General features: G+C 43.8%; 2 protein-coding genes across 2 annotated transcripts; both read left to right on the top strand.

The window, feature by feature from the left end:
• Positions 1 to 4,472: 4,472 nt before the first annotated feature.
• On the top strand, positions 4,473 to 17,823 carry LOC144153241 (neprilysin-11-like). The gene is made up of 4 exons (XM_077684890.1): positions 4,473 to 4,581; positions 6,745 to 6,875; positions 14,465 to 14,530; positions 17,806 to 17,823. The coding sequence occupies exons 1-4, from the start codon at positions 4,473 to 4,475 to the stop codon at positions 17,821 to 17,823; spliced, it is 324 nt and encodes a 107-aa protein (XP_077541016.1).
• Positions 17,824 to 18,054: 231 nt separating this feature from the next.
• LOC144153598 (neprilysin-21-like) lies at positions 18,055 to 25,010 on the top strand. Its single transcript, XM_077685238.1, has 3 exons — positions 18,055 to 18,163; positions 22,031 to 22,107; positions 24,893 to 25,010. The coding sequence occupies exons 1-3, from the start codon at positions 18,071 to 18,073 to the stop codon at positions 24,990 to 24,992; spliced, it is 270 nt and encodes an 89-aa protein (XP_077541364.1). The 5' UTR covers positions 18,055 to 18,070; the 3' UTR covers positions 24,993 to 25,010.
• Positions 25,011 to 25,048: the final 38 nt, after the last annotated feature.

The raw sequence follows: 25,048 nt of genomic DNA on the forward strand, positions 1-25,048 counted from the left end.
ACACACCGTCCAAAGTTTGCGGTGTGACCTCTCGCGTGCTGTTCATCTCGCCAGTTCACGTGCCTTCGCGCCTGAAATGGAGAGAACGGGACAGAACGCGCTACAAACGTCGAGTTCGCGAAGCCGGCTCCTTCTGGTTCTAGCGCGTGGTAACGCGGTCCACTTCGGGTAGGTGTGAAAGGCTGCGGACGAAACAAATCGGGTTTGATGTCATAGAGAACTGTCAGCGGGAAGTTCGGAAATCTATGTCAGGTGAAACAGCGGGGTCTCAGACGAAGGGAGAGGGGCCGCCAGCTCTGCTGTTTCTCGATCGTTGCACCAGTAGTAAAAGCTGTGCTAAGTCTTTTTATTTTATTCGTGCGTTGCGAAAATTACCGGAATATATCAGTACCAAAATGGAGTGTCGGCATGGCAAATTACGCCCTAATCTTAACGTCAGCTTTATACTTCCACTCCCTAAGGCTAAACTTAAATGCAAAGGCTGTGGATTAAGCCGATCATAATTACTCACTGAAGAGGCCGTCGTCTCTGACCTTGCCATAACTTCGCCAGGTAGGGTCCATTCCAAGTTATGTTTGGTTTCACAAAGTCACAGACTTAAACTGGCCAGGCAGTCTTTGTCTTTACTAGTGGTTTTCAAGGTTAGCAGGAGTTTGGGGAAGGCCGCAATTAAATCAATACTTAAGAATGCGTGTAGCAGTGGGCCACAGTTTTATGGGTCCCGTATTTTAGAATGCGTTTACTAATTACTTGAGGCATAACAAAGAGTATAAAGACCAAGAGAAAACAAAAAGGCTGCTAAATGATTAAGAGAAAATACTGCGATAGTAAAGATCTTAAACATAACAACAGATCCTTCTGTCGTCCCTGAGAACACTTGGTTGTCTCCTTAATGTCTCTGATTACACCTAAGAACACCTGAGATTTGAATACGACAGCACTATCATTTAGTAAAACTCCCCAGACTGCTTTCTAGTGCGGGCGTGTTTACGTCGCAACCAATGGGAATTGTAAAGAGGAGTGAGACTCTGAGTTGCACCTGCCACCATCATTTACCAGTTTTGGGTACCTGCGAATTTGCGTTGCCTTAACAGCCAAATCAGTAGTAGTGAAACTGCCGCGAACTTCTGAACTTCTGACGCAACTGTCATAACTAGTTATCTTCTTGAGTTTGTAGTTTTGTTTCGCCTAATTATACCCATACCGTGCTACCCCAACACTGACTCTTTACGTGCGAAGCAGCGTTGAACTTGCTGCGAATTTCGCTTGATGTTTTCTAAGTACGAGGCGGCAACGAATGCAAAAGGAATACCTGTAGTACCAAGAGCCATGGTGCCGAAATCGCAATGGTGTAGCATGTTCGGCTTTCATGCCGGAGTCCTTGGCTTCGATGCATTTTCTGACTGGACATTAGAATACACAGTTAAAATGAAACTATATGTGATATATGCAACTTAACATGATACAACGAGGTGAATAACTAAACAAAAACTAACGCTACCTAAATGTGCTACCGGGGCTTCCTAGGCATCTACTTGAGCAAGCAATTATAACGCACCGATCGTAGCTCTGCAATTTAATGATTAGAAAAGGAGTTATAATTTCTTATCTGAACAGTGTTATGTGTTTAATAAAGCTTGTATTGACACTTACCGCATTGCGTTCCACACACTTAGCAATTTAGGGCAACATGTGGTAATAGGAGATCTTTGAATAGACTAGGAAGTAAAGGAAGCGTTTCATACATGAAAAAACTGTGGTTGATTCTTCTCTCAAAGGAATCGGTAAAACACGAGATTAAAATGTGCAGCGAAACCTGCAGCTGAGCATGATTTGCGGGTCAGAGGCTGTCTTGTGGGTGTGCTCGGCGAGTGACATTGTGCTGGCGGGTCATTTCGGCAGAGGTGTACTGGCGTCATTTCCGTGATGAATAAGTCGCAAGTAATATATTGGTGTATCCCGGCATAAAAAAATTGAGTTAAAATATAAAACCCGAAACCGAAAAAAATATAAAAACCGAAAACCAACAATCCTAAATACAACGCACTAATAAGTACTAAGGGCTGCTTCGCCACAAGAGCACCTGTGTAGAGGGGTGCACCCTTTACACACCGCTTGCTTTGTTGTACCGGCGTTATTTTCGTGAAGATATTACGTCAGTGAAATCTTCGTGCATCCCGCCATAAAACACTTTCGTGTTAAAAAAGCTTTCTTCTTTTTGGAGTAGTGAAAAACCGTTTTCTGTGACTAATATCGAACATGAAAGAATTTCTTGCCTTCCGTTTTAACGGTGTGGACAACATGTCGGCACACTGAAGTGTCTTGAAGTCCAGCGATCCTGTAATGGTGTACACGTATTTCTAAAAATTCACAAAAATTTTAAATGAATAATCCTGCTCTATTTAACCTTCATCCTCCTAACGCAGGTGGGTGGAATCGCAGCCACAAGCGGATCCCATCTATCAATATCTCGGCAATTACATGCGTAAGACCCTGTGATATATTCGGACGTATTTTACAAATTTTATATTATTCACACGTCTCGTTTTTTTTAAACCAGCACTTGCTCTTTCTGCCTTTAACGCTGGGCTGTGTTGAGAACAATTTAAGAAACATGCGTAATATTTCGAGCTCTGCCAAGAAATAAAATAGTGCGAAGAGGGCTAACGAATAAAGAACAGTTTTAATGGTAGATTTTATGTTTTTTTTATTTTAGGGTAGTGCCTGATCTTCTTATTACGCCAGTCAACACAGTGTTGTTAAACGTCATGATTTATGCTTCATCTCGCAACGGTATCAGCTATCTATACCCATGCCTACAAAAATGTAGGCATGTAGCCTTCAGCTCTCCGAAAATATGTTTAGCCCAGAAATTCAGCATCTTTGACCGGTGAACTTTATATAGATTTCAACGTCAGACTTGTCATGTATCCCCATGTGGTTCGGCGTGCCGAACCAGAAATATATGCGGCAACTTGCGAACTTTTGCACAGAGCGCAGATTCGCCATTTTAAATGAAAAGCGACAGGGAAGTAGGGATTTCAGTGGTCGTTTCTATGTTTGGTAGAATTGTTTATCAACCATTTGACAGTAATTCAAAGACATTTCCCGAGGAATTGAATTAGTATTAATACAGCGTTTTCCTACCAATACCGGAGCTACTTCACACAATTTTCTTAAGAAAATAGCTGCTGCCTTCGTACCGCAGCGGAGCGACGGTCACAATTTATGGTGATATTGTTTGTAAAAAATGCAATGCCAAACTTTTATTTCTCTTGCAATTCACCAAGAAAAAGAGCTTGCGAATGGTATTCAATTTTTATGGAGAATTGTTTCAAATTAGCGCGCATTATTACATGTAAAAACAAACGTTTATATAACGTAGAATAATAGGTGCATTCCTCTTACTCGGTCTGTCTAAGACATGGATTTCGGTTATTTAAAACGTGAACCGTTACTAGGAAACTGTTGAATCACTGATTTCTTCTTCGATATCTTGTATTGTGCATGGTCGGGGTTCCATGGTAAGCATGCAAACTGATGCGACATAATGAAAGATTTGTTTTTCACACCTAGAATACAAATAATTTCGTTGTTTGTCGGGAATTGCAGTCAACAATGATAACCGTTGATAATCGCTCTTTTACTTCATTTCCAGTGCTGCCGGAAGGATTCCTGCATGAACCATTTTTTTGGCTTCAGGGCAGCCCGTGAGTTTTTTTCAGCGTAATACAATCTCCAAAAGTGCTGAAAGACTTAAAAGGTTGTTGAAAACAAAGTTGAATAGAGTACCTCAAAATGCGGATATACAATGAAGGATTTTAAAAAAGTACTATTACAGGTCATTTATACTACTGCACGTACTGCAAATAATCAGCAGCAAAACAAGGCGCCGTGCTGCTGAGTCTAACGAAGCGGATGTGGTCCAGGGCGCATGTTGTGGATGCAAAAAACAAAAAGCCTCCGCTGTCGAGATTTCGGTGCAAGTAAACATACTCAGTTGACATTAATCGGGATCTCCTCGCTACTCCGGGAATCGTTGCCTAGGTGTCGGTTAATTGGGTGCGTAAAACTCCAAAACTTGAAAATATGAAGTTGTTGAACTGAATACTCCAAAGTTTTTATTGAATGCTGCGATTTTTTATAAAGCTGCGTGATTTCGGAGTATTCAGAAGGGGATTTTTTATCCTTCCTAAGGTCCATGTGGCGGACATAGTTGTTTAAGTATATAACCATGATATCTAAAGAAAAGAGCTGCTCCTTTTAATCAGCTGTGGCGGTGTGTATGCGTTACCCTTCAAAAAATGCTATTTCAAATGAATAGGTTAATATCGTTCCGCCAACCTGTGTTCAGAAGGGGCTTATATCTCAAACTTTTCTGTGGGGTTGTTAAATGAATTGCGCGTTTGCCCTCTGCACAAGAGTAGTGAAGCAGTTCCTGTCTGAGAAAAACTCAAAATACACGCATAGTGATGGTAAATATCATGCCTGTTTTACTTTCGCTTTTTCTCAGATCCATCAACTTCGGAGGGTTTGGCAGCGCTGTCGCGTACTACCTAACCCTTGGCTTCGGCTCCTATGGTAAGTAGTATAAGGGCCAGCGCTGTGGCCGAAAACGTTCTGGCTTGAGTGCAATTAGCCTAATCGAAGCCGCAATCTCCTTTCTAGTAAAGCAACCCTACCGTCATAGACGCCATATTTCTTCCCACCAATCCTTGTTAAATAAATGCTGCCGTGCAATTTACGCCTGAGGGAAACTTTATTCCGGCCTCATATGGACAATTAGGATAACAGAGTGGATACCAAGAAATGGATCTAGAAGTAGGGAAAGGCCATTAACCCGATGGAAGAATGAAATATAAAAAATTGGGGGTAAACTGTGGACTCGAGCAGCGCAGAACGTTTGGACGTTAATGGGACAGGCTTTCATGCTGCACTACTTTAGTAGGATGATGATGAGAATGATAATGGTGATTATGATGATGATGATATGCCCGCTACCTCAGCCGACCGTTGAAGGTCCAGCTGTAGCGGCAACTTCAGAGGGGGAACGGTGAGGACGCCACTTGTCATGTCCAATAGGCTCGGCGATGGTGTCGTTTTTGCCAGGGAGGTTCACATTTCGACGTTTCTCCGGCGTCGTGTATTTCTCGACCCACCTGCAACTGCTCACCGATCTTGATTAGGAGCAGCGGCGCCAAGCACAGTAACGTACAAAAAAATGTCACGTGTCACTCAGCTATACCGTCATTAAAGAATCGTGCTAATATATCCCCACATATGCGAAGGGTTCGCCAATTTTTTCACTTCCATTTGTTTCTTGTGGTGGGGCCAATTCCATTTTAAAGCTGTTTTTTTGTCTGCATCCCCAGTAGAATATCCTTTGGCATGTCCTCGATGCTTCTCTTCGTATATCTGGGGTATTCTTCATGTTCCACCAACTTCTACTGTTCCTATTCCTTCCAGTTGTTGCGTTACTCTTGTGCCGTATCTTCTTTTTGTAAAAGAATTTAGTTGATTGTATGACCAGTTATTGTACACTGCCTCTCAATTCATTTGTCTAAGCGTTCGACGATTTTTCTATCTGTTTATTCCGTAATTTGAAGTCATGATGAATGCTTCCTGATAATAGCAGTGCTGCACCTAAGCAGATCTACGAAACCATATTCTTTCTGTCATCACGCAATAATAACATCACAGCTCTAAGTCTATCGAACGCTTTTAGCAAACTTTTGCGGAGCCTATAGATACATAGAAGCAACAGTGTTGTTTTCGTTATTGCAATCTAAAATGTATTAATACTTTTGGGGTTTTTGGTCACTGGTATGATGCGTCAGGGTGGTAAGCATTCAAAAATTGGCATGAATGACGAGCAATTTACGGAATTCATGAAGTTCTGTTCATTTGTAACCGCTTTTTTCTGAGCTGCTTGCGAAAACTGAAGTACTGTATGGGCTTAATATGGCTTTAGGCAAGGTGCGGCCTGTGTCGATGGCAAAAAAAAAACTAGCCGAGGATGGCTGAGGTGTGGTTCACATGCATTATTATAATATGTATGAAATTCTTCCCTCCGTTCGAGCTTCAGTTCAAGTGGGATTATATGTGGGATTGATAGTGTAACCAGATTGCAGCAACCGAAAGTTATTGTACGCAATCCGCTGGTTCGTTTGTAGATATAACAGCAACATGACCCTTTTATCAGTTCGGTTAGTGTTGAAAAAAAGCACCCACAAAAGAAGAAACCCTCACCAAATCACGGTAATACGTGTAAAGTAACACAGTTTGGTGGAATAAGTGAAATGTAGATTGTTACTGAGTTCCACCGATCCTCAAGAAAGAGAAGTCACAAAAAGTTTAAAACCAACCGTCTGAGATATTTTATTTCATTTCATTTTATTTTTCTTAAGGACCCCCCAATGGGGATATTGCATAAGGGGTGATGTAAGCACAGGAAATAGTAATTTGTAGCCACAAAAACAAATTAACAGGACAGGTCAGCCCTTACTTCGGCACTGAAAGAAGACGGGCTGGTGATGGCGGCGATATGGTGGGGAAGGCCGTTCCAGTCCTTAGCCGCGCGGAGAAAAAAGCGTGGAGCGTAGATATTGAGCGTGAAGCAGATTGGTAATTGCGTTTTGCAAAAGTAACTTTGTTCATTGCGTGAATTTTTTAGCTAAAGACTGCTCAAGAGCCGGATCTAAATCCAGCAGGTGCTGTAGAGGTGAATTGTCGTATCGCTTGCAGGCTCCATGTATAACTACAAGGGATCCCTGGACGACTGGTGGAGCGGACACACACGCCGCCAGTACGAGTCCGAATCAGTATGCTTCCGGAAGCAGGTGGAATGGTTCACGAACCCTTTCACTGGTGAAGAGGTGCGGCTCTGAACTTCTCTCTTTTCCTGTTGGGTTATTTCTCTAAAACTGCGCCTTTATTAGCGGCATGACGTTTGCTGAACTCTCGGGAATATGGGAAGCCTATAGACGAAGCTAGAAGACGCACGTCTGTCTTGGCCGCATGTACGTGTGCCAAATGAGCGTTAGTTGGTTAAGTTTTATGTAAAAACCATATATATTCAAAATAGCTAAAAAACCACCACTGCGATGAACAGGAGTACAAATTACATGAAGGTAACAAGACAAGGCGACAATATTCCTTTGCTCAGGATAATACCGCTGCGAAACAACTTGTATCTGGCATTTAAAAATGGCAAATAATAAAAAAATGGCAGCGTTTTCAGTTGTTTGGCGCTGCTCGTCCAGTAAATGCCGCTAAGCAGCCAGTACTAATTAATTGACTTACGCCTTTAAAGACGAAGAAATTACCTGTGACTGCTGACTTTAGGCAAATACAAATTGTTCTTGAAGATTTATGGCGCAAAAATGTATCAGAAATCAACATAGATTTCTCCTAATTAATGGCTGCAGAAGCTGCAGTCATGAACGAAGAACTATCGATTTCCTTGACGCCGCCTGCCTCGCAGATTTTGACCGTCGCTCCAAGGTAAATGTAGCTGGTAGCGAAGCTTTCATAGAAGCTCATACATTCAGAAAATGGCGGCTCTTCAGCTGCTCATGGGGCATAGCGCTATCTGTGTGAGGAGGGAAAGCGCTATCTGTGTGAGGAGGGAACACTTCCGGCGGAACAGAAAATAAACCGGATGTGGCGCCAGATACGGTCAAAATATGACGCCATTTTGGCGGCACTAGCGCGAAAATTTGACATCAAACTTTAGCAGACCTCTGATCGCTGATGGCTCATGTCATTGCCATCCGACGCAAGTTGGTGAGCTTTGGGTGAGTGGGCATCAAGTCAATGCCCGCTTAACTAGTACAGACTCAGGGCTAGAGAAACGTACTTCAGTGTACCGTCGTATGATTCGCCTCGGTGTTGCTGAAAATATCTTGCATTTTCTCAGAAACCTTATTCTGTATTCATGTCTTCTACTGCTGTACAAACGCAAGCAGTTGTTTAGCTTCATCGCAGTGGGTGGCAAACCGGGAACCCGGCATGAACCCCCCCCACACCCGAAAGTTTTTTCTGCCATGTATACAGAGCACAAAATGACACTGGACTCCACATGTCTGCTACCCGGCTCCCTCTTCATATCAAAAACATGTCCTCGGTTGGCTTGGTTGTTAATTGCGTCGGACATACTCATGTTGCTTGCGTGCTTTAAGTATAGATCAACGTTATATAATGCTTGCGCAGTTTGTGTTCATCAGTTCTAAGAGAAGAAATAACGCATAGTCATGCCATAATCATGACATTTAAAGTTTGTTCCCGGATAAACATCAAACAACTTTATTACACTAAAGAAAATCTGCACGTAGGAAAATAAGCACAAAATATTTGTAGACACTACATGCAATATGATTTTCTTTACGCGCAGCAAATATACTGATAACAAGAAAAACTGTAGGCACTGCATCTTGACGCAAAAAATCGGGCCGTAGAAATGCCGATTCATTAAAGTGCAGCGAGAACACCACTCCAAACCGCAGTAATACAGGCGTTTTATCAAGTACACGCCGGTTTTTACAGAACTTCACCCAGGACTTCGCCTGCAATTTCAAGGTTGCATTGTTTAGGCAAGTGTCGCAACATATAAGTACAAAGAGAAAAATGAATCAACGCAAAAGGTAGCGACTCCAGTAACAACACATAGCAGCAAAGATGTGGCGGCAGCGCACACAGAGCAGCACAACACAGTACTGCGGTGTAAAGATTCCTTGCGCATGCAAGCGCGGGAAGCGACGATCACAACAAGCGTTGTAATGCAATAGAGAAGGCACTGAGATAGACAATTAAAGCGAATCGTTTGAATCCGAGTGGCGCACAATACTTGCGCTTTTGGAATACGCTGAGAAGTCCTAGACTATTTTACACCACTTGCTCTGAGCCAAACCATAGGCGAAATCAAGCGATAACTGTGATATTACATAAGGTTTTAAACGCATTTTTTTTTCAAAGCACCACGACGTCCTCTTACACAAACCACGTGCACGTATTAAGTTAACAGTACTATAGTTTTGCCTTAACTTGTGGAAATGAGAAAATCGGTGCAGTGAAGCGCCAGGCGTACGGGAGTTGCTGTTGCAACCTTGTACAGCATGTCGTTTCCGTGGATACCGAGGAAAGCGCTCCGCGCCAATCGTTGGCAGCATCGACCCGTAGGACACCGTGCGCGTCAGGCACAGTACTAAACGTGTTCACCGGCGATACAACGCACCTCGCAACTCCACGCGCAGCAAAAAGTAAGTTCACACCGAATTATATGTAAAAACAAATGCAGGCGATACAACGCACCTCGCAACTCCACGCACAGCAAAAACTAAGTTCACACCAAATTATATGTAAAAACAAATGCAAATGCGCAACACCAAAACACGCGACGGGTGTTTCCTTGCAGACGAACTTTACGCGCGCCTTTCCGAACACTACAAGGCCTGTATCACGGAGAAATGTCATGTGCCAATCTTCAGAAGGCGCGACAAAAATGTTTTTGAGAATGAATAACAATTTCATATATTTTCTTTGCACATTGTGCCTATGTAAAGTGATTCAAAAATAAATCTCGTTCGTGAAGTATAAATATTGTTTTATTGTTCAATAGAAATAGTTTTTTTGTTATTAGTGTTTGTACTTTCCCCAGCTAGTCGCGCTTCAATCACTACTCCCGTAACTTCCCGTGCTGATGTCGCTGGCAATAGGTTCTGAACCACTTTTCGCCCAAAGCTTCGCAGTGTTACATTTACCTTGGTCGCTCTGTACAAACCGGTTTGGACATGTTTTTTGATAAAATCATGACCGGCTTTATATATAGCCACCAGCCCATGCTCGCCGATTCCGTGTGCCAAATTCGCCATTGCTTGTTTGTCTTTAATAAAGGCGTTCCGACGCCACAGCACAGGCAAGGGCTGCATCTGATCCCCATTTCTCCGCGTTGTGCGCGTTGCCTTGGACCGCTGTCACGGTAATTTCTTATTGTTCTCGGTCCATCGTGCTCAGTCTGCGGATTCGCCCTAGAGGAAGTGCACGCCTTCTGCGTTCTCGACGATGTGCTCAAAGAAGAGGTTTTTAACGCGAAGTTGTTACTTGGCTAGACTAATGAAAGCACGTCCCAGGTTTGCGTCCACCGAACCCTAACCCACACGGATATCGTCCGCCAAAAATGATCCACTGCTGCTAATTCTCTGCTAACGCCCTCCATTGCGTTCGACGAGTTTGATAACGCTTTACATCGGGAAGAATAAAAACCTGCCAGAATATTCCGCGCTTATGCTTCTATAGTAAAAATCATAAAAAGATGAACAGGAAGAAGCACTTTGCGGGCATGTTTTATATAGAGAATCAAAAGAAAAAAAGGAAAAACGGAAGAAACACTCGGCGTGAAGGCGATTCTCATTGGCTTGCGGCAGCATAGCATGAATAAAATAAAAGAAACCGAGTTTGCATCAGAAATTTCCCGCGAAGTCTTGGTTGGCCTCCAACTTCTGGGCAGTGTAGCAGCCGCATGAATAGCGATTCTTGAAAAAGTAGCTGGAGTGAGTCTGATGGCGAGGTTGTAGGTTATAGTCGACTTAGGCGGGAGGCTCGGCGACAAACATAGCCAGAAGAAACGTTTTCACTAAAGAATATGCCGGAAGGTCCTGCAATATTTCTGCATCGTACCTCCAGAAAACACATTCTACTCAATGGTATCTGTTGCGTAGAGCCGAATAAGCCGTGTAGGCGCACGGTGCAACCAATTGATTTTCATTAGGAACCGATCGCTTCACTACTGGGACAGTGGCTGAAAAAGGTATCCCGAAGATAATTGTGGTTTTCACGAAAATCATGGACCAGGACATGGCTGCCATAGCCAACTTCCCCATTGGTTGGGCTAAGCCACACCGACGGAGCTGCTGCAAGCGTGGCGCTTCATGTGTGGTGGAATGCCGCAACCGCTGAAAAGGTTGTCGTCGATTCGTACTCCCATCGCTGGAAAAACATTTTTTTTCCCGCATGAATGACGGCGCTTCCACACACACACACAATGTCCCTTTAGGGGTGTTCTTACGAATTGGAGCCTTCCTTGTGAGGTTTGGGACGTGCATAAACGAGCGTCGCGAAACAAAGATACCTCCTCGACGCAACACAAGAGCCGACAAAGTGTCTTCATATAGTATAATGAAACAATGATTGCTCGAAGAAAAATAAACAGGTCTAGACTTAACCGTGAATTGTCGTTGCTAGCCGGTATTATAGGTAGAGATCGGTGCAATAGGCATTGATTGGCATAACGGCCGCTTCTTATGCGAGCAGTATGAGGCCCCACTGCGAGCGAAAGGAAGCTGGAGAGTTTGGAGATTAAACTTAGCCCCACGTGACGGAGCGCTCTGTCCCTGCACAGCAATTTTAAGGCACACTGGCTCCCATTGTCACCAGCGGCGATGGGCAGGTCGTTACCTATAAGGCCGGTCGCGGACAAAATGAATGAACTAACGGACAAGTTCACAATTACTCGCGCTATACTGTCCAACGTTAACGCGCCATGGTACTCTACCCACTTAAAACGGTTGTATAACCGAAAGGAGCGTTTGTACATATTAGCCAGCATGTCTGCAAGCTCTGTTTTGTGGGCTGCCTGCAAGGCGAAGAAAAAATTGTCAACGCTCATAAAAATGCCAAACTTTTTTTTTGCTTGATACAATGCCGTCGCTGTTAAGAACTGACGCAAATCGGTTTGGTCCGTTATAAACGCCCTAAAGATTGCGGTTCTCCAACGGTTTCTGATAAAAGTAATACCTCTATTCTGTCTAACCGGTGTTCTGGAGTTCTCAACACAGTCTTTTTATCCAACTTCTCTCAAAACTGATAATGTCCTACTAACCTTACCTTGCAGCTAGTCACAGCCAGATGCCCCCACTTACCATCGATAATTACGGTTTAAAAAACTCATTATGTCATTAAACCCGTCACCTTCACCTGGTTGCGGAACCGATCAGCTCGAAATTTTTTATCAGCATGCGTTCCTGTTCTTCCATAAAATAATATTTTTCAGCAGTCGCTTAATCATGGGGTTCCACTGGCTCAATTTATACTTGGGGAAGTGCTTCCAATCCAGAAATCCGAAAACAGGCACTCACCCCTTAATCACCGCACAATTTCATTATTTAGTATTCTGTGCAAACTTATTTTCACATATAGTATCCCCTAATGTAGTTATATTTTTGGAATTCATTGGTTATTCTTATCAATAACAACACGTTTTTAGAAAAACGTACTCATGTGAAACACAGCTTGCATTTTCCTTGATTTTCCAAAGCATTTGATAAGGTGTGTCAGTAATTATTTTTGTTTAAACTTCATCAGCTCAACCTTGATTTTACCCTTTTAACTTGGCTTCGGTTTTTTCTTACCAACCAGTCTGTTCTCGTCCGCTCATAATTTTAACTCTGAGCAAACACGTGCAATCTCCAGTAGGCTACAAAGCTCAGTGCTGAATGCTCTAACATTCTAACATTCAATTATCCATCGACGACTGTGCCGTGTACCGGCAAATAAGTTTTGACCATGACATCACCGCCTTGGAAACTTTTCTTAGCTGTATTTTTTGTGGGGCGAAAGTTGGCTCGTGGAAGTGAACGCTAACAAATGTAAGCATTCTCGTGTCACCATAACAGCTCTTAAGTTACCTACTCACTATATTGGTGCCCCCGTTTACATCATGTACCATCTTAAAAAAAACACTGGTGTTCACATTTCAGCCGATTTAGAATAAGCACTTACACGGAGTATGTAATTGCCAATGTTAAGCTCCGGCTGGGATGCCTACAACGCACTTTTCAAAAGCCCCCTATTACTTAAATTACTAATGTACAATGCATTCATTCTTCCCAAGCTCGAGTATGCCACTTCAGTGCGGCATCCATGTTACGATTCTCTAACCCAATCCCGACAAATGGCACAGCATAACTCTGTTTCGTTTTTTTTAATCTTCAATCGCATTGCTGGCATCAATTTGATGAAATGTAGACTTTAACTACCTCCATAATCTTGTCGACAAAACTTTTTCTGCCTGTGTCTGTTCCGTAAGGTAATTTATCACCCACAACTACGTTATCACCTTATCTTGCGTCCGCATTTTACGTCGCCTTGCTTGGATCATGCTAGATAAGTTTAAACTCATTGTCACGAACAGAAGTATTTGTTCAGTGTTTTACACCAAAGACTTCAGTTGACTGAATTCACTATCCTGCCTCAACCGCTGCCATTACTGATCATGAGTCATTCGAGAACAAAATAGCTGACATTGCATATTTAAAAGGCCTTTTTTTTCTTTCCCGTCCCATTGTTATGCATTACCTAATATTGTACAATAATAGCCAACTTGTTATCTTTCTATTTTCCGTCCTATGTTTAGCTATGATTGTATGTTTAGAAGCAATTTTTGTAAGCTTTTGTTTCATTTTACTGCTTTCATTATTACTTTACTGTATTTAACCACACCGCTATCCAATTACCTATGGCCCTGAGTATAGTGTAAATAACAAATAATTAATAAATAAACCTAAGAACATGCAGCCACTTTAGCATGAGTCTCGTACACTATTAAAACGGTAGCACATATTTGGAAAAGGAAATACTGTTTTGGATATTATAATGTAGAGTTAAGTAGCGTTCAAGTTCAGACATGACAGATTAACACAGTCTTTAGCTTAAAATGTTCGTCGAACGCAGCAAACACTGAACCCCTGCAGTCAACATTACTGAAATAGATATGCTGTATATTCATTGAAAGGTAATCAGAATCTGCCTGATTACTGAATTGTGCTCGACTGCTCCCGTTGGCATGGTATAAGTGCGCCTGTTTCCCGCGTTGTTTTTTTAGGCAATTACTCAGCGGAAGAGTTAAGTACGAAACTAAGCGGGTATGTTTGAAATCTACCGTTTGTAACGTTTATTCGTTCGGTTTTGGTTTCTAGTAGGAAGAAATCGATGCGTAATGTGAAGTTGCAAGTTTCTTTTAAAGGTAACTTGAACGGGCGCACAAATCCCTTTCAAAGGTTTTTCAACAGCTTAAAATGTTTTAGTACATGCTCAAAAACATGTCAAGTTCTTAGGCTAAGTGGCACCGAATACCCATTTATTATTGCGGCTCTATACACATGGAAGTTTTTAAAAGTTGCTAAGAAAATGGTTCTTTCGTTCTCGACAGAAAAAAAGCCGCTATGCTGCCTTGTTTGAGCATGCTAGAATAAAGGCCCATTCCCTGATTGGCACAGAGGAAAACGAAACAAACGAAAAGAAGGTACTGAAGCAGCGCTTTCGGCGTGGAACTCAAACAGCTTTGTTTCGTTGTGTCAGCGATAACAAGGTCGACTGAAGTGCTGAGGGCCTCGGTTCTATGCTACACTTCGTGCACATACATGTAGAGTGTAGTGCATAGTTCTTACAATTTTGCATTTCTCATTTGCAGATCAATGGCACCATTAATCAAGATGAACTTGTGGCGAGCAATGCCGCCATCAAGGAATCTTTCAAGGTGCGCCCCACCTTTTTTTACTTTGAATCATTAAATTAAAATGTGTAGGCGAGACATTTGTGGCAGTTTATATTTTGCCCGCGTACATTGCTGGTTACTAGGGAGAGGTGCAGTCTGGGGTGGCACCGAAGAAAAGGTAGCGTTGTGGGCAAGTTAGTAACCCGTTTTTATTGCTTTTTACGGAACATTTGTGTTACTTTTGCGATACAAAAGAGTCCGGGATCTTCTGACAGTTCAATAATGTTCCGAAGGACGTGTGTGATATTATTGTACCATAAAAATTTAAACAAGAGGATAGAAACCGAAGAACATAGTACTTTTACAGGAAGTCTGAATGATGGTGAAAAAAAAACGTCCTGTTGCATTCTAATAATAAATGTTTCGATTATCCTAGTGGCCCGTCGTATTTGCGTGAAAGGAAATAGCTGGCGACGGTATAAAAATAAACTGAAATCGATTCCATACACGTGGAAAACATTTTGTGTCTTTGCCGGAGGTTACATGTTTAGATAAAAGCTACAATTTTCTGCGCTGCTCACAACCGTGCTATTTATAAAGGTCAAACGGTTGCAAACGAGGCTTTCTGCACTGAAGGAATAATCAATATTTCTCCCTGCAGTCGATTAGACAGTTTGAACACTTTCCATTAAAAGTGGCCTGCTATTCCTTCCTCCTCAGTGGTTTGTTTTTACAGTGCTAGCCTATTAAACTTTCATAGATATCCGCTACACTTTAGGGCCATCTTCCAGGGCAAATAATAAAAACACTAAGCATGGCTTACCGCAAATTTAATAGGCAGGTAAACTGCTTCAACTCTCAATACCGTGAACTTCACTCAACAAGGGATCCAAGTGTTAACGTGCACAGAATCGTGAGGTCCTGACTTCGAGGTAGTTGGCACTGAAGTCACGATTGCCAACCTTTGACCCGCTATGCAGTACGACACGTTTATGCCTTTCGTCTTTTTTTGAGTAACGTTAGACGCTGCAACACGTCACGCCAGATTAAAGCCTTGAGGATCATCAAAGTGCTAATGGTGTTAATTCAGCGAAGGCACTAGTGAATATGAGAGAAATCATTTTGCAGGATATTCAATTTAAGCAATGCGACATTTGCCCCTTCTGCCGGTTTTTCGGAGAGCTGCTGCTTTTCCGGAATTTTTATCAGGTGCGCCAGTGGGTTTTTTGGCACACCAGACACAGGTAGATTTCCGCGTATTGCTCCCACGGGCAGGGAAAGCCACTCGCGGAGGGGTACGGGCCGCCCAAGAATTTACGCCAGGATATACTGGTCTCCGTGTACTGCGCTCGAGTGGCCGGCCAAGGAAGTTAGTGGTGGCCAGCGCCCGAGGTAGTCCCAGGTTCGATGTGTATCACGTGCTTCGCTTTTGGGGCTGCTGGCGTCTTCGTATGGGAAGTTGAAACGTCGAGCGTTTCTTGCTACATCTCCTATTTCCTGACGTACAAGCCAATACTCACCCCTATGAAGCACCGCGACGAGCACAATAACGCAACCAGAAAGAAAATTAGAGCCCCTTCCCTTCGGAAATAGGGGCGTACGCAAAATTTGACCTCAGTGAAAATGAAATCATCTAAAATCTAAACGCAGTGACCACAAACTGAAAGCGGTGACACTTATGCAGATATCAAAAGTCAGTGGCGCCAATAAAAACCGAAAGCCATGGATTAACCAAAACAAAACGCTTTCATTTCGCTGAACTTAACCCGAGCGCAAATGATTGGTATAAGTTATGGTAATCATTAGAGAGTTTTAGCATACCGTCAGCGCGTTTACTTCACCATCTACTGTGCTTGCGGGAGCCGACTGCGCATGCGCGAGAAATTACCGGAAGAGGCTTTACCGGAAGAGACTTTACCATCGCCAGCGAGTTTCCTGCACAGACGAAGTGCACCTCGCGTGTTGATAACCGCAAATGAGTGTGCTGGGCGCTTGATGCTTGGTAAAGACAATAGAAATAACCTTAGTTGAAGTTGTTTATTACATTTTCCTTGTGAAATGACACTTAGCTGGACGAAAAATGACTATTTTTTATAGGTGGGCAAGCAAAATGAACGCCCCTATTCATGCTAATCCTCGTCCACCTCTAATAGTTAAGATACGTTTCTGAGCTCGCGAAGTGCTTTTACGACGCAAAAATTGTGCTTGGAAAGGTATTGTAATTTATTGTGTAATTAATACAACATATTGTACTCCTGTCTTGTCGAAGCATTTATTGTACTCATGTCTTGCCGAAACATTTAGCGAGCGCGTAATTATAGTTTACCGTGATTCCAGCCCTATACAGTAGACGGCAACACCGGCATGTTTTCTTTTTTGGAGATTTGCACCTGATGGCTACAGCCTACTAAAAATACCTTAGGTTATTGGGAACAATTCATCCGAAAAAGTGAAACATTCAAGGTACTTTAAACGAAAGCAAATTGATATGAGGAACATAATCATGCACGATTAGCTTTGAGATGTCGCTACCTGACCACGGTGGCCAGGATAAGCATAACATAAGTGGTGTGCTAAAACGTGTCCCACCGTTTTCGATGGTATTCGGAAGTCCGGCTTCTGGTTACATTACACAATAAACGGTAACACAAACCCGGTAACGATAGGCGAAAACTTTATATTCTGCGATTTCGGGGAGGTTGACGTTCGATAAGGGCAGCCAGCTCTTCCGAGCAGCGAACATAGCCAGGCCTACCAATGCCGCGCTAGGAGGTGCTACGGGAATTTGCACAGTAGAGGAGAGTTTTGTACACCATCTTACATATGAAAGATAATTTTCTGCCTCAATGAAAGGCTCAGGGATCATAAGAACTCGTTCGTGTCCATGGTGAAATGCGCCTAGCAACGTAGCAACGTATTGTTGAATATCTGAATTCACCCCGGAATACAGGAAAAAGTCCGTTCTCCAGAGGCCAAGAAATGAAATAGAGCGCGAGATTTGGTAAGCCTACAGCATCATCTCCCGAAAAGAAGGGAACTACGCTAGCGTACAATCGGTCACCTTATCGAAAAGAGATGTAGACTTCTTGTCCCAGTAAGAACGGAGCATGCACTCCACATAACCCGCGCGCCATGCTTATCAGAGGGGCTTCAAGAAAGTATTGTTTCTGTGTTCTCGTTTGTATTTTCTTGTTTTAAACAAGCAGCGTGTATACATACTGAATGTGTCCAAATATACCAGTTGTTTGCGGTTCTTCACTGTGTAGTTGTCTTTCTGGTCCTTGTTGCTCCTTAATTTTAAGCGGTTTACACCCCAGCTTTGCCGCATCAACTAGCCCCTAGTGACTTCCTCTCAATGTCAAAAGAAAGTGTGCCTGCTTTCAGCTTACCTCGCGAAGTAATTGACATGAGTTAATCAAGAAACAAATGAAAATGTAGCGCATGGAATGCCCTCATGCACTCTAGAAGCTTCGCACCCAAAGCTGCAAGGCGTTGTAGTCGTTTAATTTGAAGATGGGACAAAGAATTGAAATTTATAAAATATTGTTTTCTAAAACGTGTTTTCAGGCCTACAGAGTGTACATGACCAAATATGAAGAGTTTTACAAGTCCGTGGTCATTCCAGGGCTGGGAGGTTACACTCAAGACCAAGTATTCTTTATTTCGTACGCTTTGGTGAGTTGCCGCCTGTTTGGAATGATTTATTACGTCAGGTTTGTTTGCTACAATCTTGAAAATTATTAATGAGAAGATACGTATTTTGGAGATAGTATTGAAGCGATGGGGAAGCGGGAGGTAGGATTTGGCTGGGGGAATCACCACTTTAGCTCTTCGACAGAAACAACGTTTTCGGGTTTTTTTTAAGTGTGAATACACTTTATAAGCGACCCCAAACCATCCACCGCCGGCGGCGGCGTTGGCGTCCGCAGTGCTCCTCTATATTTGAAAAAGAAACAGCATCCGGCGCCAGGTTTCGATCCGAGGACTTTGCGGCCGCAGCGCGACGCTCTACCGACCAAGCTACGGACGCGACGGTGATATCAGTGTTAGACGCGCCTTATATCTTTAACGCATTCAAACTACGTCGTCAGCGGCGTGCGTTGGCGACTCAGCGGCGTTATAGCGGCTTGATAACTGCGTGGTGTACACGTGATACTACAAACCCGATGGAAGAGATGGAAGAGAAGGCGGCGAGGCGGTGGGCTGCGGGGGCCGAGCGCAAGCGCCGCAAGCGGGCCGACAACCGTGCATTCGCACTTTCACATTCTCCCCCTCGGGGAAATGCGGGGGAATTTTTTTGTGTAGAATATTCAATAACATTCCGGTTTCTTCAGACTTAGGCACTTAAACACATGTAGCAAGAGGATTAGGCAGATAACGCAACTTACTAACTGACCAAGTGCGATGGTCCCTAATCTAAGACAATGGACAATGGCAATCACTGAGTCACAGCCGAACTACCCAGTCTGAAAGCGGAAGAAGGTAAAACGCAGGTTTTTACCTAGAGGCCGATACCTTGGTTGCGTTTTTGTTAAAATATTGATCTGCAGAGTTACCCAGAGGCCGATACCTTGGTTGCGGTTCTGTTAAAATATTGCTCTGCAGAGTTTTATAACCTCCAGTGTATTAGCTACGGCAAAACGATTTGATAGGAGGGGCCCAAAGGATAGTGTTGCGGGCATTCCAGCGGTTGTGCTCTACAGGCAACTGTGCTTCCACATGCGTAAAACTCGCGGAGGTTGAGCAAACACTTTTTCTGGATTTTTAGCGGGACAAACGTTGTAGGAAGGTTCATAAAAAGCTTCTCTGTTGTGCACTGTCTACTTTTGGCTTGGAAAAACCTGAAATTAAGAAGGTTTTAAGAAGGTACAAGTCAGGGTATGGCGTTTTCAAGGGCGAGTCCAACACTTTATCGTGATTTTTTCGTACGCCTGCGGATTTCATGTGCAACCCTACGGGGTGAAATTTCAGTGTTAACACAATGATACCAAGATGCGCTATTTACGAGGCAGCAATTATAGCATATTACACTATTTTCCGACCATCGTAGCGCGCAAAAGCCATTCGTGGTTCTAACACATTAGTGGAGTTTGGGAAAGAGTGTGGCAAATTAAGCGGGATGTTCTGATTATTTGGAAGAGATCAGCCCATGCCACCTGAAGTAGCGAAGTCGAATGTTTCCAGCATTGAGCACAAGCCGGTGCACTGCCTCGGAACATTGTCTGCCGGTACCATTTTCCCAAACACTTAATCTTTATTTGGCATGTTTTTCTTGGCAGCCAAGAGACGCTGCTAATAGATTTTAATTAAACTTGGTGGCTCAAGATGAAAGATGCTGAGTAGAACCCCCGAGTTTGGGCAGTGACTAAGGCGGTGTACTGCGGACCCCAAAAACGCGGTGGAGGCTTTTTGATCGGGGCGAAAAGAGAAAACGCCAGTGTGGCGACATTTTAGCGCGCAATGAAGATCCCAAGGTTGCCAAATAATCTGCAGACGGCGCACGTGCCCAGGTGCAGCTCAGAGCGTTAAACTGTGCAATCATCGGCATGCGGAGAAAGAGCGTAGGAAATGTAGCAGCTGAATAACTGCGCCCATGACGGCCATCTGAGGCAGTATGGTTCGCATTTCAGGCGAGTCCTAACGCATAAATTATGGCTACATCAATGCAATAGCGCCTGTGGATTGTTATCTGAAGGCGAAGAATAAAAATGTATCTGGTGGCGACATTTGGCGTTGGTCAAAAGGAGTGGCAGCTTAAGTTCTCATTGAACTTGTTGCTCACGTAGGTGTCCTTTCCGAATTCGCTGACTTCACAGTGGTACGACAGGCGTAAAGTGGAGGAATTCCCAGTATACAGTAGTTACAAATCTTCCCGGTGCTGTAGCATCCTCCTCTTTTTCAGATATGCGCTTTACCAGGTTTCAGCAGCGATTAATGAGATTCAGACGTTGGTATGGCTGATGTGAAGGGATATTAATACAGATGAAATATATTTCACTTCCCGTGTCAGGGAAAAGCTAAAAAAACGCAATTTATGGTGTGCATGAGCATAGAAACAGGTCCTCCTTGCTTGGTGCTCTACGAATTCTATAATATGCGAAACGGTGCACCCATCTACATTTCTGCGAGCCTTGTGTCACTAGATGTATTGAGTCGTATCGCTCACTCTAACGGATATCCCATAGGATATCCGTTAGAGTGAGGATAGAGTTAGAGGATACCTGAGAGTTAGAGGATACCGTTAGAGTTAGAGGATACCTAACTGGAAGTCAGTTCAAGCGGACTGCACGAGAAACATCACCAACGATGAACGCAGCTCATGTAAATTTTAGAGTGATGTTGTGCTACTGACACTGCTGTCCTCGTTAGTCACAATAACTGTGAGAGAGGTGGTGAGAGAAAAATAGAGAGAAACTTCATTGATAATGGGACGTGTTATGCGGGCAGGTGGTAAGCAGCCTCAGCTGCTCAACGACCTTTTCTGCTTTGTCCGTCGGGACTGTTGTGTCGTCATATCAGAGCAGCCCACGCCACCTTCCATAGCTCAGCGGTGGTGATTGGGGTTAGGGGCCTGTCGGGGAGGCCGGCATGTGGTGCCGTCCGGTGGCCTTGGTGCCGCACAATGTGCACTTGGGAGCAGAGAATATGGAAGGGTGATTACGATGGAAACCTCTGTTAGGAGCGAATTCTTTTTATAGGAGTGTCCGGAGCCGTTAATCCGTGTCGGTGAGGTAAAGGCGGATTCGCACGACGAAAAAATCCTGTCTTTCTGGCCCGCGCAGACAGGTGACGTGCCCAATTTTAGGCTCCGCCTGTTGGCTTCGAGAACCCCCGGATGCTCCGGGAAAGAAAATGCCTCCGCATGTTTCCGGTCTACGGCGGCGGACCTACGGGAGGAATGGAGCCTGTCTTTGGCACTGTGTTCACGTGGTTTTACGTGGCGCGAGGGGGGGGGGGCGGATTTTTGGCGCGGTGTGGTCGATAATATGGAAGTGACAAGGGCGGTCTACGGACAAGCGCGACTTGGCGTTTGGGGGCGCTGTGGGTGATCGATTGCTAGGGTACCTCAGTGTGTGTTTCTGAAGAGCCGCTTCGCTTCCTCCGCGCTGTCGCATCCAGTCGCTCCGAACGTGTGGATGAGCTACCAAACCTGACCATACGGTGACGCTGCTTTGACATCGTATATCCGTCCGCCTCCACGGGCCCTCTCGTAGGTCGCGAGAATCCCACTTAAGGGTGGGCGGGGAGGACGTAGCAGAGGTGAGAGAGGCGGTACTACGTGGTTTGTCACGTCGTAGCCAAATAGGCTGTCGCGAGCTGACCTGGCTCCGTGGGAGGCAAAGGCAATGGAGGTCATTGCTGTGGCGGCTCTACGTCATTTTTTACCTGAAATAAATAAAACAGGCGCGTGGAAGCTACTCCGTACTGAGAAAAACATGGTTTTGTATGTCTCTTCCGTATTACCCAATATTGCAGTTCTGTTTCCAAGCAGCACTACATCTTTTTTTCTCCGGTTTCAAGGACTTAATTCGCTTTTTTCAGACTATGTGCGAGAAGATACGACGCCGAGCGTACTACTACGACCTTCATCCTAAAAAGCTGGTGCCCAATCATCAAAGGTATTTAGTAAGCTTCTCTTAGTTTCGTGGGCTGGTATTTAGTACTATGTCTTCCTAAGCTGTGCGAGTAAGTGGAACCTCACTTGCTGGCTAGCTTTTTTAGCTTCTATGTTTTGGTGACAATAAATACTAGCTGGTTTGGGACTGCCTAGGGAAAAGGGATAGTTCAGTTGCAACTACCAGGGCATAACTGAGTTCGGGAAATGTTTGAGGTAACTCCGGAAGCCATAGTCCAAAATCAAGTGGGACCCAATCATGTTTGGACTAAATATTGTAAATTTGCTTTCAGGAGCTTCCGAAGTAAATTTGGCGTAAATTTCACTATTCTTCGACCTGGTTTTACGCTTTGAGTCATCGTTATTTTGTGTGTACTCTGTGTGCCTGAGGCATGGGGTCTTTGACCTTCAGTCTTGTTTTCCGAAAAACGAACTATCAACATGGCAGGGACATTTAAGAATGTCAATCAGCACGGGGGAAGAAAGAGACATACAGGAAAACAGCATTTAAGATTGTCAATCAGCACGGGGGAAGAAAGAGACATACAGGAAAACATTTAAATGAAAAACGTTTGATTAATATTGAGAGAAACCTGTCTTAAATAAATCTTCTTTTGCTACAATCAGTCCGTGATGAATGTTTGGCGCTGCCTGAGAAATTGGCCTGCACTGATGAATGACAGCATCTCAGCAAATGAGCTGAGAAATCTTTCGGTTCCTTAATGCTGCTGGAATAACTTTAATGAATAAACGACGCAAGTATCTGCGGCTTCACAAGTTGTCGGGCCACCCACCAGCTTTGTCACCACAGTAAAAATTGCTCTCCAAGGAAGCAGCAAGACCGCCAAATTTGCGGCGCAGAGCCACCAACGGTTACCTTCTTTCAAGTGTTCTTATTAAGAGCACAGTATAAGTGGCTCCCCTCGGCTGAAGGGAATTTTTACAGCGAAGCTGTCTATGAATAACATGCAGTAGATCGTATCCAGTGATTGACCTAGCGCAGACCAACAGCGTAAAAAAAAATTCAGTGTATGGAAAAAAAGTCGTAAAGACATAAAAAGTGGCGCAGGGCATTCGCATTCATATTTTGATATAAGGAGCTTATGTTGTCCCTAAAAATTTCTTCGCAGCATTGCACTTGTGCTTTAAGGTGATGACGACTTTAAGGGCATCAGTGTAAACGTGGTCTTGGTGCGCTGGCTTTTCTCCATGTTGTGTCGCAAAGTGAATCATGACCATCTCTGGAGGGAGTATGGTTACAGCGTCATTTTATACTCCTCATCACTACCACTGCCTCCTTCCCGAGTCGTTTATGCTCCTCGACACGCGCGGTGCTGGGTTCCTCCATGTCATTGCGCAATGCGGCGCACTGTTCGGCGTCTACCTGGACGAGGCACTGTGGCCTGCGACGTGCTTCGCGTAGCCTCGCTGTAATATTACATCACTGTGTCTACCCCCCAATCGTGTATGTGTGCTTAGTCTGTGCCGTGGAGATCGCGCCACTGCCTTTATATTTAAACAGAGTAGATCCGCAATATAGCGAAACCCTAACAGAGCAAATCCCACCAAAGGGCCAGCTTCTCTGGGATTCGCTCTTCTCGCGGTGGAAGCGCTCCGAACTTCTTTTTGCATGGTGGGCATGCAAACAAACACTTCCACGTTATTCTGCCTTTGCGAGAATTCAGATTCATCACATTGAAGTTCGGCTTCATCACCATAAGTACGCCTTAAAAGTAATTTACTGCATTTCTGTCTGTGGTCCTCCCAAGACTTCGGCAACATTCGGTGCCCGTCACCATTTTTTGTTTACACCTGTGCGGTAGAGCATGAATTACAAATGGTTCTTCGTACTGTGGAAACGTTGATCCACCGGCTGGTTATCGTATAAGTTTTGCCCCGTAGGGATAGAATGTACCCAGTGGATCTGGATATCGCCAGTGTGCTCCACCCATGCGGTGCCGGGTCCCTGTCAGCGGGCATCTACAGCAGGGATTATCGATCCATGTCTGCTATCGCACGTTTCGGTTTCCGTTTATTCTAAGAGACTACAATGTTTCAGTACATGGTGATTGATAGTGCAGAAAGAGGTCCCGAAGTGCGTCACTGCGGTGGGAGCGTTTGTAAATGAATAGTAAAATATTATATAGGAGTAATTGCAATAAACGGAAGTTACAAAAGAAGCAGCACGAAGATTATTACAACATTACACAAACTCTTACACAATATTAGTTCGGGCATAAAAACAGAACACGCGTCTCAGACATGCGAAAAAGTACAAATACGTATGGCAAAAGAACAGGATAGTGGGAAAAAATAAAGTAAAATAAACTAAGCTGAAACATAAGAACAAAATCACGTGAACTAGTCAGCTGGAAGGCAGGGTTCTTCAAAGATAAATTTCAGAATTGTTTGTAGGATGAGCGAGTTAAGGTATTTCTACCATTCATATGCAACTCGTTTCATAATTAAATGGGGGTAGATCTAATGGTCTGTATGCCATAATCGGCGGTAAATAGACTGCGAGATAGGTTAGGCTGGTATTTATCCTGTAATTATACCCAACCTTTATTGAGGCTTGAACTGAATATGTAACGTTATCATCTAGCTCTTTTGTATTCCGAGAAGATATATTTAGCCTTTGTGCATCAGCATGCGCTTTGTTACTGGGTGGTGTCCCCAGGAAAATTATTCACGTAGTGTTTTCAAGATAGCAGTTGTGTGTAGTTTTTATCACTGTTACTAGAGTGTAATCATTTTTTCTAATATTCACGTTTTCAATTTTTTTACAGGACGAATCTTGCGCTTATGAACTTCGACCGTTTCGCCATTGCCTTTGACTGTCCTCTAGGATCGCCTATGAATCCTGAGCTTAAATGTGACGTTTACTGAGTACACAGGTGTTACTATATATGGTGCCGATCGTCTAGAACACTTCAGCCTGATTT

The sequence above is a fragment of the Haemaphysalis longicornis genome, unplaced genomic scaffold (assembly GCF_048455015.1).
Source record: "Haemaphysalis longicornis isolate Haplotype H1 unplaced genomic scaffold, Haemaphysalis longicornis Haplotype H1 scaffold_9, whole genome shotgun sequence".
NCBI lineage: Eukaryota > Metazoa > Arthropoda > Arachnida > Ixodida > Ixodidae > Haemaphysalis > Haemaphysalis longicornis.